Source organism: Nycticebus coucang, chromosome 2 (assembly GCF_027406575.1).
Source record: "Nycticebus coucang isolate mNycCou1 chromosome 2, mNycCou1.pri, whole genome shotgun sequence".
In the NCBI taxonomy this organism is placed as follows: Eukaryota; Metazoa; Chordata; class Mammalia; order Primates; family Lorisidae; genus Nycticebus; species Nycticebus coucang.
The window spans coordinates 168,234,508-168,247,054 of record NC_069781.1 but is presented as its reverse complement, the minus strand read 5'-3'; the positions used below and the strand labels follow the sequence as shown (position 1 = coordinate 168,247,054).

The 12,547-nt window shown below is 49.0% G+C and overlaps 1 protein-coding gene across 3 annotated transcripts in view; it reads right to left on the bottom strand.

The window, feature by feature from the left end:
- Window positions 1–8,287: 8,287 nt before the first annotated feature.
- Window positions 8,288–12,547, bottom strand: part of WWP2 (WW domain containing E3 ubiquitin protein ligase 2) — a 170,992-nt gene continuing 166,732 nt past the window's right edge. For all 3 annotated transcript variants that reach the window (XM_053604753.1, XM_053604759.1, XM_053604764.1), the window contains 5 exons: window positions 12,174–12,294; window positions 11,757–11,861; window positions 10,723–10,819; window positions 10,447–10,519; window positions 8,288–10,177 (listed from right to left, as the gene is read on the bottom strand). In XM_053604753.1, coding sequence (XP_053460728.1) covers window positions 10,078–10,177; window positions 10,447–10,519; window positions 10,723–10,819; window positions 11,757–11,861; window positions 12,174–12,294 — 496 coding nt within the window. In that variant the 3' untranslated portion in view covers window positions 8,288–10,077. The remainder of the gene's footprint in view (window positions 10,178–10,446; window positions 10,520–10,722; window positions 10,820–11,756; window positions 11,862–12,173; window positions 12,295–12,547) is intronic.

Here is a 12,547-nt window from a genome sequence, read left to right as displayed (position 1 = left end):
AAATGCTACTAAAAATAGAAAAAGCTAGCCAAGCATCATGCAGATACTAGGTACTGGGGAGATGGAGGCAAGAGGATCACTTGAGCCCAGGAGTTTGAGGTTGCTGTGAGCTATGACACCATACCACTCTAGCCTGGGGCAACAGAGTAAGACTCTGTCTCAAAAAAAAGAGAGAGAGAGAGAGAAATGGATTCCCTCCATCTCCAGGGCCAGATGCTCAAGAGGAGGGAGATGTGCCCCCTCTCCAAGCCCAGCAGGAGTCCTAGTCCTGCAGAGGTGTCCTTGGGGCTAATTTACTGCTGTAACAGCACCATCTACCCTGCTACTCACCCTATAATTGCACAGGAAACAGCCCCAAAATTGTCCTTAAGAGACTGGACATGACTCTTGCCAACTGGGTTTGGCTGGAGGCCCAGACAAGCACTAATGACATCCCGAGGCAAACAGCAGCAGTCACAGGCCAGGCCGGGCCAGACCCAAGGGTTCAGAGACCATCGGTGCTGCCAGGGAAATGATGTCAGGCTAGTGGTGAGCTGGGGTAAAAATTACTCCTGTATCCCAGGATTCTCTTTCTCCAAGAAGAGGAAGATGAGCGATACTGCTGTCCTTCTGCCTGTCTTCCTGGTTAGTGTGATTCTTTTTTTTTTTTTTTTTACCTACATTTAACTCTGCCTTGGCTTTTTCAGTTATGAAAAACCATGGCTACATTCAGGAACCAGGAAATGGAAGAGAAGCTAATCCGAGGACATTTAATCTATGCAGGGTAGTGTGTTAGTTATCTATTGCTGTGTAACAAATCACCATAAAATTTTAGCAACCTAAAACAACATACGTTTACGATCTCACAGAGTCTGCGGGTCAGAAGCCCTGGAATGCTTACCTGGGTCCTCTACTCAGGGTTGATCACAGGCTGCAATCAAGACGGAGGTGGGCTGGAGTCACCTCAAGACTCAGTGAGGAAAAGACCCAGCTCCAAGTGCATGTGGCTATGGGCAGGATTCAGTTCCTCCTGGGCTGTTGGACTGAGGTCCTCAGCTCCCTGCTGGCTGCTGGTGCGAGGTTGCCCCCAGCCCCTTGCCACGTGGGTCTCTCCAACACAGCAGGTTGCTCCAACATAGCACATATGCCAAAAATGAAGGGGGGACTCAGTTGGCAGGAAGCAGATCACAGTCTTTTGCAATTTAGTCACCTTTGTCATAGGTCCCTTGGTTAGAAGCAAGTCACCAGGCTAGCCCCCACTCAAAGGGATGGGTACCCTGGCTGTGAACACCAGGAGGTGCCACTGGGGCCACCTCAGGAGCCCACCTATCTCAGACAGAGGGTAATCAACAATAGCCTACTGTGGGGTTTCTTTCTCAATTTTGGTGCCTAATTAATGTCTTAGAATGAGGATAATCAATAGAGGAAAATGCAGACGTGAAATAGCCCTCTTGTTTATAAACGGAACCACCTGTTGCCACCACTGTCTTTGGTGATAACAAAGCAAAGCAAACCCAACCCATCCCATGCCACCCCAGCAGGAGGATGCCAGACAGTGCTATAAAATGCAATCCCAACATGTATTTTTCTTTTTTTCTTCCCAAGATCCCATTAGAATCACAGTGAACAAATATAAAACTGTTACCATTTAGTTCTAACCATTTGTCCCAATTTGAGAAATAGCATCAGTGATGGACAAGAGAGTTCAACACACTTCTGGAAGGAGGAAAGCAGGAAGAGTGGTCAGGCAGAGGGAGTCCAGGCTAAGGCTTCCGGTGTCAGGAGCCTCTGATAGAGGGTTCTGATGAGCCCCGCAGAGCTGGGGAAGGCTCAGGGAAGGAGTAGTAGCAGGAGGACTAGCTGAAAGTCAACATAATACAAAGGCAAGCCGTGCTGGGGCTGCACAGGCTGCCAGAGCACACCGTCCCTCCTCTGCTGTCTGGGTGGATCTGTCACAGAAAAGGGAGTTAACTAAGAGCAGATTAAGCACCTCTCTTCAGCCCAGCTAAAAAGATAGCAAAGAAGGTTCTGATCTGAAAGGATGGACAAGGTTTGGAACAGTGGAAATCAGTAGAAGGGTATAACTGCCCAGCAGAAATTTTAACCCGAGACACAGCAAAAGGGAGATGACAAGAAATGAGCCAAGCCCTGCAGAGACCGGGAACGACTCAGACCATGGAGGCAGCAGAAAGGCAGGAGGCAGAGAGCTGAGAACTAGGGTAGCTGCAGTTTCTGAGCAGAAGGGTGGGACTCCAGGGTCCTCTCCTGAGCCCCACGCAGTCTGGCTACCTCCCCCTTCTAACCCCAGGAGACGAGAGCCTGAGTCAAACTCCAGGGTTGGGGACCCCAGTCAAAGCAGAAGGTTGGGGAAAGATGCGGGGAGAAAAAGCCAGAGAAAAGGTAAAGTCACTGGCCTGGGATCTGGGAGCCGTGGTTCCTTCCTGCTGTTTGTCCCCAGGAAAACTGCAAGCGGGTGGCCCCCTGCTCAGGCATTTCCTCCTCAGGCAAGAGAGTGGAGGATTAGCCTCTAGAGCAGCAGTTCTCAACCTGTGGGTCACGACCCACAGGAACTGTATTAAAGAACTGCAGCATTAGGAAGGTTGAGAACCATGCTGTAGAGAAACCAGGGAGAGAAGACCCCTCTGAACAGTGATGCCTGGGGACTCAACGAAAGGGCCCACTGGCCACTGAATCTCCTCACAGCACAGACCAGCAAGCAGGACCCATCACGTGTGTCTCCCACGAAACAGAGACAGACACAAGAGCCAGACACGTCGAGTGAGTTGTTCATTCACTCCGGCTCCTGTGCTGTCCTGTGTCCTCCTGTCCCTCCGGGCACCCACATCCTAGAGCTTCTTCATCATGGAATCAGTTTGGGGCCCTGGCCTAGGGTGACCTAGGAAGATCACAGACCCAGTTCAATACCAGTGGGATGGGTTTGGCTTGGTGAGCTCCGGCCTCCTAAGACCTCCGTCCATCATTTGCTCTCAAGGCCACAGCCAGGTGCACAGCAGGGGACGTTCCCTTTAGCATCTGTTCACTGGGACGAAGCAGCAGGCAGGACCGCCCGTGTGTGCTAGAATTTACTCAACCCCCTTCATCCCACAGCAGCTCCACAGGTGGCAGGCCCACGGCTTCAGTCTCACCCAATATTTAGCACTTTAGTTCTGTTTCTGGCCCACAGAATTAACTATCTTGTCTTTGGACAAGTCTTTTTTTCTCCTCTTCTATTTTGTGTCTTCTTTGGATCACAGAAGTGACCAAATCATGAATTCACTGTGACATTTTGATGCAACCTTCTGTTTTGATTTTTAATCTTATTTATTTAGAGATGGAGTCTCACTCTGTTACCCTGGGGAAAGTGCCATGACATCATCATAGCTCACAACAACCTCTAACTCTTGGGCCCAAGCAATCCTCTTGCTTCAGCCTCCCAAGTAGCTGAGACTACAGGCACCCGCCATAACACCTGGCTTGTTTTCCTATTGTTAGTAGAGACAAGGCTCACTGTTGCTCAGGCTGGTCTCTAACACCTGAGCTCAGGCGATCCACCTGCCTCAGCCTCCCAGAGTCCTGGGATTACAGGCGTTAGCCACTTCACCCAGCCCTCTAATCATTTTTTTACAACATTAAGAACCAGGATGAACAGTAGAGTAGTTGATTTCACGTTTTGGGCACAGGAACTAAAGTTGGGGATAGAATATCTTATAAGACATCGAAGATAACCAGAAGGGTGACAACAGAGTTAAATTGAAGGGGCCAAAATTCTAACACGCATCAAAAAGAAAACAATACAAAAGACTTGAATATCTTATCCAAAGAAGATAAACAAATGGCTGATAAACATGGAAATAATCCTCAACATCACTAGGGAAACGTAAATCAAAACCACAATGATAATCTGTCATGGGATTAAGAGAGAAGAAACCTACAATGAGATACCATCCCACAGTCATAAGTATGGCTACTATCAAAAAACAACAGAAAATAGCAAATGTTGGAAAAATTAGAACCCTTGTGTACTACCGGTGGGAATGAAATAGGAACAGCCACCAAGGAAAACAGCATGGCAGTTCCTCAAAACATCAAAAACAGGATTACCATATGATCCAAGCAGGGCACAAGCAGTTTGCACCTGTCGTCCTAGGTACTAGGGAGGCTGAGGTAGGACACCACTTGAGCCTAGGAATTCTAACCTAGCCTAAGCAACATAGCAAGAACCCATCTCTTTTTTAAAAGTATCTAACAAAATGTCTGGCATATAGAAGGGTTAAAAAAAATCAATTACCGTATGATCCAACAATTTTACTTCTGGCTGGACGTGGTGGCTCACACATGTAATCCTAGCACTCTGGGAGGCAAAAGTGGGTAGATTGCTTGAGCTCAGAAGTTCAAGACCAGCCTGAGCAAAAGTGACACCCCTGTCTCTACTAAAAAATAGAAAAATTATCTAGGTATTATGGCAGATGCCTATAGTCCTAGCAACTTGGGAGGCTGAGGCAAGAGGATCACTTGAACCCAAGAGTTTGAGGTTGCCATAAGCTACAATGATGCCATCGCACTCTACCCAGGGCACAGAGTGAGACTCTGTCTTTAAAACAAAAGAAAACAAAAAGAAACAATTTCATTTCTATATATATACCCAAAATAATAGAAAGCAGGGCAACCTTATTCACAGTAGCTAAAATGTAGAAGCAACCCAGTGTCCACCAACAGATGAATGGATAAGTAAAATGTGGTACATACACACAATGGAATATCGTGCAGCCTTAAAAAGGAAGGAGATTCTGGTACCACATTCATGGATGAAACTTGAGGTCACTATGATAAGTGAAATAAGCCAATCACAAAGACAAACACCATATGCTTCCAATCACATGAAGTCCTAGAGTAGTCAAAATCAGAGGGAGAAAGTGGGTGGTGGTTGCAAGCTGGGGGACAGTGAGAAAGAGACTCTGTCTCAAAAAAAAAACAAAAAAACAAAAGTTATAAGTCATAGAAAGTGTGCCAAAGAAAAATCATTGCAGGTTTTTTCTCTCTTAATTCCATGACAGAGAATGGGGAATGGGAAATTGTTTGATCATTATAGTTTCCATTTTCCAAGATGAAGAGTTCTGGAGATGTATAGTAGTGACAGTTGTACGGCAAGGTGAAAGTGTTTAATGCCATTGAACTTTACACTTAAAAATGGCTAAGATGGTAAATATTGTGTTATATTTTATCAAAATAAAAAAATAAACTAAAAATAATGTGTCACTGAGACCAACTGGAGTTGAGACCTTGAATCCATGATAATGTTCAAAAGTCACAAGTAATAAGGCTGGGTGCAGTGGCTTGTACCTGTAATCCTAGCACTCTGGGAGGTCAAGATGGGTAGATCGCTGGAGCTCAGGAGTCTGAGACCAGCCTGAGCTAGAGCAAGACCCGGTCTCTAAAAAATAGCCAGGTGTTGGGGCAGGGCCTGTAGTCCCAGCTACTTGGGAGGCTGAGGCAAGAGGATCGCTTGAGCCTAAGAATTTAAGGTTGCTGTGAGCTGTGATGCCATGGCATTCTACCTAGGTCTACGGAGTGAGACTGTCTCAAAAAAACAAAAGTTACAAGTAACAGAAAGTGTGCCAAAGAAAAATCAGATGCTCCAGTCTATACCAGTTGGTTGGTGCGCTTGACTTCCACAGGCACGGACTATAGGAAAGTGGGAGTCTGACTGTGATATCTGAACCATCTGCAGACCCAGAGGCAGCTGGAGAAAAGGTAAAACCAGATCCAGGGGTAGACTGTAGGGAAATGAGCTTAGGGAATCTGGACTACCGACTCAATTTTCCTCCCCAGGATAAGGCTGGAGACTTGCTGATGTTGAGTTTAGCTAAACCAGCAGGAGAGCTGCTATTTGTAAGCATTCCTTTAAATGGGTTGGGGTTTTTTTATTTTTTATTTATTTATTTTTTGAGACAGAGTCTCAAGCTGTTGCCCTTGGTAGAGTGCTGTGGCGTCACAGCTCATAGCAACCTCAAAGTCTTGGGCTTAAGTGATTCTCTTGCCTCAGCCTCCCAAGTAGCTGGGACTACAGGCACCCACCACAACACCCAGCTATTTTTTGGTTGTAGTTGTCATTGTTGTTTGGCAGGCCCAGGCTGGGTTCAAACCTGCCAGCTCCAGTGTATGGTGGCTGGTGCCCTAGCTGCTGAGCTACAGGCACCAAGCCAGATTGGGGGTTTTTTTGTTTGTTTTTACACTTTTAAAGAAACAGCGTCCCGGTCTTCACCCAGGCTGGAGGGCAGTGACACAGTCACAGCTCACTGAAATCTCCAACTCCTGCACTCAAGCAATCCTCCCACCACAGCCTCCCACAGTGCTGGAACTACAGGCATAAGCCACACACAGATTTTTAATGTAAATGTTTCTAGAAAGGTGACATGAGCCCCAATATAGAGAAGTGCAGTGGTAAAGCAAGAGCTAAGCTTTCCAGATCTGGTGAGGTGCCACTTCATGTAAAGTCTTGCTGGCACCTGAGAGCCCCATGGGGACTCTGGGTGCCAAAGGTAATCATACTGCTCCCCACTTACAAAATAATGTCCTACCTTCTATTTGGGTAATTATATCAGGAATTTTATACAACATGTAGGGACTTGGGGCAGAGGCAGGTTCTCCCTGACTATCTAGTTTTACTTCAGACTAAGAAAAAAAATTAAGACTCTAATAAAAGCAAAGGGAGATAATTAGAAACTGCAGCAGGAAGGAGCTAAGCAAGAACTAATTGCCTGATACCGTTCAGTAAATTGCACTTATGTGATTTGAGCAGTAGAAACATTTTTGTTCCTTTTCAGCTTTTAGAATAAATCTTTAGAGAAGGTACAGAAGATTTCAGTCTGGTTATACAACAGAATGTAAACGTTAAAACTTTATGATGTGAAACTCAAAGGCAGAAGACGGCAGAGGTCACCCGGAGTGCAGGGAGTTCAGACCATTTCACAGGGGATACAGCAAGAGATCCTGTGGTGAGGGGGTCAGATAGGACCTGAAGGGCAATTTGGTAGGACCCGCTGGGATTTTTAAGTGTATCTGGAAGGATCCAAAAGATGCCAACAACGGTTGCCTCTAGGAGGGGAGCAGGGTGGTGAAAGATGGCTTCACTGTACACCTTTGTATCTTTGAATTTTGAACTTTTAAATTTTTAAATAAAAATAAAGGTGTATAATTTTTAAGCAATCCAACTTTGAGGCCTGTCCCCTACTGGAAGAGTAGTACCAGCACACAGAGCTGCCCGCAGGCACTTCCCAAAGCTTTGCAGCCACGAAGCAACCCGTGGGCCACAAGCTGTACGCCCCTTAGGAAGGACATGGGCACAGGACAGGACCAGCACAATACAGATTATCACCAGTAGTTAAAGAATCAAGTACATCTGTGCTGACAACACACGGAAAGGGGTCTCATTTTATGAAAGAAGTGAGTTGCATGGCATGTGTAATAACCAATTTTTAGTATATTTAAAAAGCACGCATGAACATGATTTGCATATCACACGGAATGGTCTGGAAGGACCACCAGCAGCTGTGAACAGGCTCCTCTGGAGATAAGTGTGGGAGGAGGATTTGCACTTGAACCGATCTCATTTGAATTTATTATGAGACATCTATACAACATGGACTTTTTTTTTTTTTTTTGGTTTTTGGCCGGGGCTAGGCTTGAACCTGCCACCTCCGGCATATGGGACCGGCGCCCTACTCCTTGAGCCACAGGCGCCGCCCACACATGGACTTTTTTCAATAATTTTGTCAAAATATGAAAGAAAGAAAAGGTCCTGGAGCTGGTGTGAGTGGGTTCAGCTGATGAACTCCAGGAAGGGGCATGCCCTGGACATTTCTGCCCAAAAAAGCAATTGGGGTTCACTTGGTTTCATGTCAAATGCATCCAGACCCATCAGCACGGTGAATACTTTAAGTGGCAAAAAAAGAGGAAGTGGCAAGCCCTTCTGTGATCATGAGGTCAAGGTCAAAGTCCCCATACAAAAATGGAACTTGAGTGAATGACTGCCCAGAACACTCTCCCCTTAGCTGGTTTCTGAGGCCCACCAAACCCGCAGCTCTGTTGCTCTGCTCCCCACAACAAATGCTCAAAGAAACCCAGGCCTGGCAGGGGAAACCGAAAGGGTACAGTGAGGCGGCCAACCAAGGGCTGAAGCCAGCAATCCCTGGAAAAGGACTTGACCCCCTCTCCCAGAAGTGGGGCTGCTTTGGCTAATGACACACAGGCTTCTCAAAAAAAGCATGTCCACTCCATCCAGAGTAGGCATCCACACCAACACCACCTCCAACTGCTGACCATTTATTGCACAAGAAACTGGCAATATCAAGGTGGGAGTGGGCATTACAAAACAATCTGGTGACCAACCCAGTGCTACCAGAGGGCACTCTGTACATAACACTTCAGTTATATACACGCATATACTCTCACACACACAGACACACATGAACACCGCAAACCCCACACTTCTAAACCTCGCACCACAGTTTGCACCCCAGCCCACTTGACAGAGCGGCCTGCAAGGTGACATGCCACAGGGGGCACAGCAAGTGACGGGAGGGACAGAAAAGGCTGAGCTGCAGCAAGCTGGGCCACTTGGACCAACACACAACAGGTGGGCACAGGCTGTACCCCCATGGGCCATGGAAGGATAAGGTCTGGGTACATGAGGCTTTCTTCAGAAGGCTCTTGTGACCAGCCTGAGGGCCTGTTGGGGGTTCTAGGAAGCTGGTATGCAGCTGGTGCTGAGCACTAGAACTCTAGAGGCCTGGCCAGGGGTTCTACTATGATCACAACTCCCACGGGAACACGTTCACCTTGCAGATTTCAATGAACAACATGGTGACGCACGTTGGAAGCTGCTGGAAACTCCAAAAATCAAGTCAGGCCCTGCAGCAGCTCGGGGCCCTTCCACTGGGTCTCATCTCCTGCATGCAAATAAAGCCACACACTGATGCAGGAGAACCTGTCAACCGGCCAGGATGCACTTCATTCTAAACAGGGGACCACAGACCCATGGGGAGCTGCAGGGGCTAGCAGGGAGACAGAGTCAGACCCACAGCGCACCCAAGGCCAGGGATGCCGGGGTGACTGCATCTAACAAAGGGGCTTCTTCTCTATCGAAGGCAGCAAGGTTGGTAGCATTGCTCAGGATACCAAGCCCTTCCTTTCTGCCAAGCTCAGGGACTAGACCACTGTGAGGATAACCAGGCCAGGCACACCTGAGCTCACAGAACGGCTAAGTGGGTTCCTGAGAGGAGTGGCTGCTTGGGAAACTCTTGGACCCACAGCACTGGGTCCCTCAAGGTCCCGGAATACCCGGGGCACAAGCTCCTTGACAGAAAGTGAAAGCAGCACACCAAAAAACCAGAAAGCAACCCTACACACAAACGCTTCAAGTTTATGAATGAACGAAGAAAGTCTGAGGGAGTTTGCTGTGTCCAATCCACTGATACCCAGGCAGCCTGGACAGCACTTGGTTTGCTGAGAAAGTGAACTGGCCAGCACTGAGTCCCGCTGCTCTGCCTCCCCGGCTGGAGCCTGCCAGGGAAGGAGGTAAAAACGGCCTCGATCCAGAGTCCTCACTCTCACACCTTCATTTTATATAGATCATTGGAAAAGTTCTTTTTAAGACAGAACCTCTTTTACTGGTGAAGACCCTTGGCCTTTTCGGTCCAGAATGGCTACCCAAGTGGCCATTCTCCTTCTCCTAACCAACCTGCGAGGCCCAGAGCTTCAGCTGCAGCCCTTTGGGAGGCGAAACCCTCCCTCACACCCTCACGCACACCCAGGGTGGGCTCAGGGGATGGGGAGAGCTTTGCAGAGAGGGTCAAGCCCTCTGGACTTCACAACGGGTGGTGGGGCCAAAGGTGACTGGGGACTTTATTCTAGACTGCCACCTGCAGGTGGGGGGCTGCAGGGCCTCCTGGGATCAGACTCTTCTGCCACCAGCTTGATGACAATATGGTCCCACGCAGGGCCACCGTCCAGGGGACCTCCCAAGGCTGCATAGCCTGTGGCCTCTCAAGCAGGGAGGACGTAGGACTATGGGTGCTGGGGTGCGGGGCGATGACCTCATTACTCCTGTCCGAAGCCCTCGGTTTCCTCGATGGCATACAGCAGCTTCTCTTTCAGCTGTTCATAGCTCTTGTAGGGTGGGAGATCCAGGCGGTTGAAACTGTTGAGAGGGAAGCAGGACCCTCAGTAGTGGGGGCCGGGGCCCTAACAGCCCACCCCACCACCAGGGGCTGGGACTTAGGGGCCCTCGGCAGCAGCTCCTAGCCTACTGGGATGAACCATTTCTGGTGGGCCAGGGGCCTGAGCACATCACAGCCCCATCTCACCCCACAGCTACAACCAACTGAGAGTCAAGGTTCAGAAGTAGCTGCCCCCGGGTCATCTGGTCTGTGAGGTTCCCCCACCCACCACTGAGACCAGCAGGCTCACCAGGTGTGGCTTCTGGGCAGCCAGGTCTCCTTGCCAACCTTGTCAATGCAAAACTTCTGTGGTCCATTGCTGCCTATTAGCCAAGGTAAAATACACCGTAAGTCAACAGAAATGTCCCTTCCTAGACCAGGACCCTCACCCACAGACAGGTCCAGCCCCAGGACGAAGATGCCCAGCATTTCCCTGTCATTGACCTGCTTCAAGATGCAAGGTCCCACTGTCCCCTTGAACTGTCCTAGTCCCACCTGGGCACCAGAAGGCCCAGGGAAAACATACCGATGAGCTCAGCAAACCCCCCAACAGGCAGGCGGCAGGTTCCAGTCACAAACTGCAGCAGCCGGATTCTCTTCTCATTGTCCATCTCCTTCACCACCTGGAAACCCACAAGTCAGGCACATCAGGTGGCCCACATGGCCAGTCCCCGTGCCCTGACGAAGAGCACCCCAGGTCAGCGGGGCCCATCTCTGGGGCTAAAAAGACAAAGCCAGGCTAGGCGGGGGGTGACTGCCACCAACCTGAGATACCTCAGAAGTGCTTTCTCTAAAAGGTTGTGCTTGCAGAAGATTCCCACCAGTCCACAGGACATGTCTGGCTCTCACCTCTTCCCATCCAAGTTCTGCTTTTAAAAATATACTAAGGGTGGGGGCAGTGCCTGTGGCTCAAGGAGTAGGGCGCCGGTCCCATATGCCAGGGGTGGAGGGTTCAAACCTAGCCCCGGCCAAAAACCAAAAAAATATATATACATATATATACTAAGAGTGGGAGTGGCTGCTTAATGGGCACAGGGTTTCTTTTGGAGATGAAATGTTCTGGAATCTGACAGTGGTGACAGTTGCACATCATTGTGACTGTACTATAAGCCGCAGAACTATGTATCTTAAAATACTTAAAATGACTAATTATGTTATATATGTTATTTCACCTCCACAAAAATTTGTGACATATATACACAAGAATATTTGCATTGTTTCTTATTTTCCTATGTATGCTATACCTCACCATGACAGCAACAAAACCGATGTATATAAAGGAGTCAGTTCGTTATAAACAAGAGGACAGCTCATTCGGGTTTTTTGGAGCCAAGCACCTGCCTTCCCATCCTATGGGCCGGAAGGGCACTACATGACCGAGGGCAGCTTCACGTCCACACACACACACACGGGTCAGGCCCCAGCTGACCACAGATAACCTCCTGGCATATGCACTGGCCACAGACAGACCAACTGTAAAAGCTTCCCTTGCCCCAAGACTGGGTTTGCCATCTCCTTCAGCGAGCTGGGGGACAAGTGGAAGGTCAAAGATGGACGCACCTGCCAGAACCACTGGATCTGCTTGCTGTTCTTGGTGTAATGCCGGTAGATGGTGTTCTTCTGCCAGTCACTCAGGTCTATCTCCTGCATGCCGCACAGCATCAGCTGGGATGGGACGGGACGGATGTGCTCAGCACCCACAACTCCTCCCTGTCCTCTGCCACTCACCAGCAGATGGAACAAGCCCGAACATTTTCAGCGAGCTCTTCCTGCTGACAGCTTAATGATATGGACAAAGCAAGCCCCTGCTTTCTTAAAACCAGTGTCCAAGGAGAGGTGGGTGCTGAGGACTCAAATCTGCCCAGCTGCAGTGGGGATTTTACAGGGGAGTTTCTGTAGGTATGCAGCAAGCATGTCAAGGAGCAGGATCACTCTGGAAGCAGGGGGGCTCAGGGGCCCAGCAGCCTCAGACCTCACCTCTAGCTCCTTCTCGTCAAAGTAGCGCAGCCACTCAAGTGGGGCCACCTCGTTGAAGCCATCCAGGAAGGCTTTGGTCTGCTCTTCCACGCCTCGTGTGAAGCGCCAGTCAGTCAGCAACCTGAGACCAAAGACCAGCCATGGGTGGAATCCAAGACCACGTGGCTGTCACTACACAGCAGCAAAAATCAGCGGAGAACCAGCTTCTGGCAACCTGGACCCAGAGTGCTGAAGGGCCCCAAGTATAGCCTTGAAAAACGCACAGCAACCTGGAGATACCTCAGTCTTTTTTTATGGGGGGGGGGGGAGAGTCTCACTTCATCACCCTTGGTAGAGTGCTGTAGCGTCACACAGCAAACTCCAACTCTTGAGCT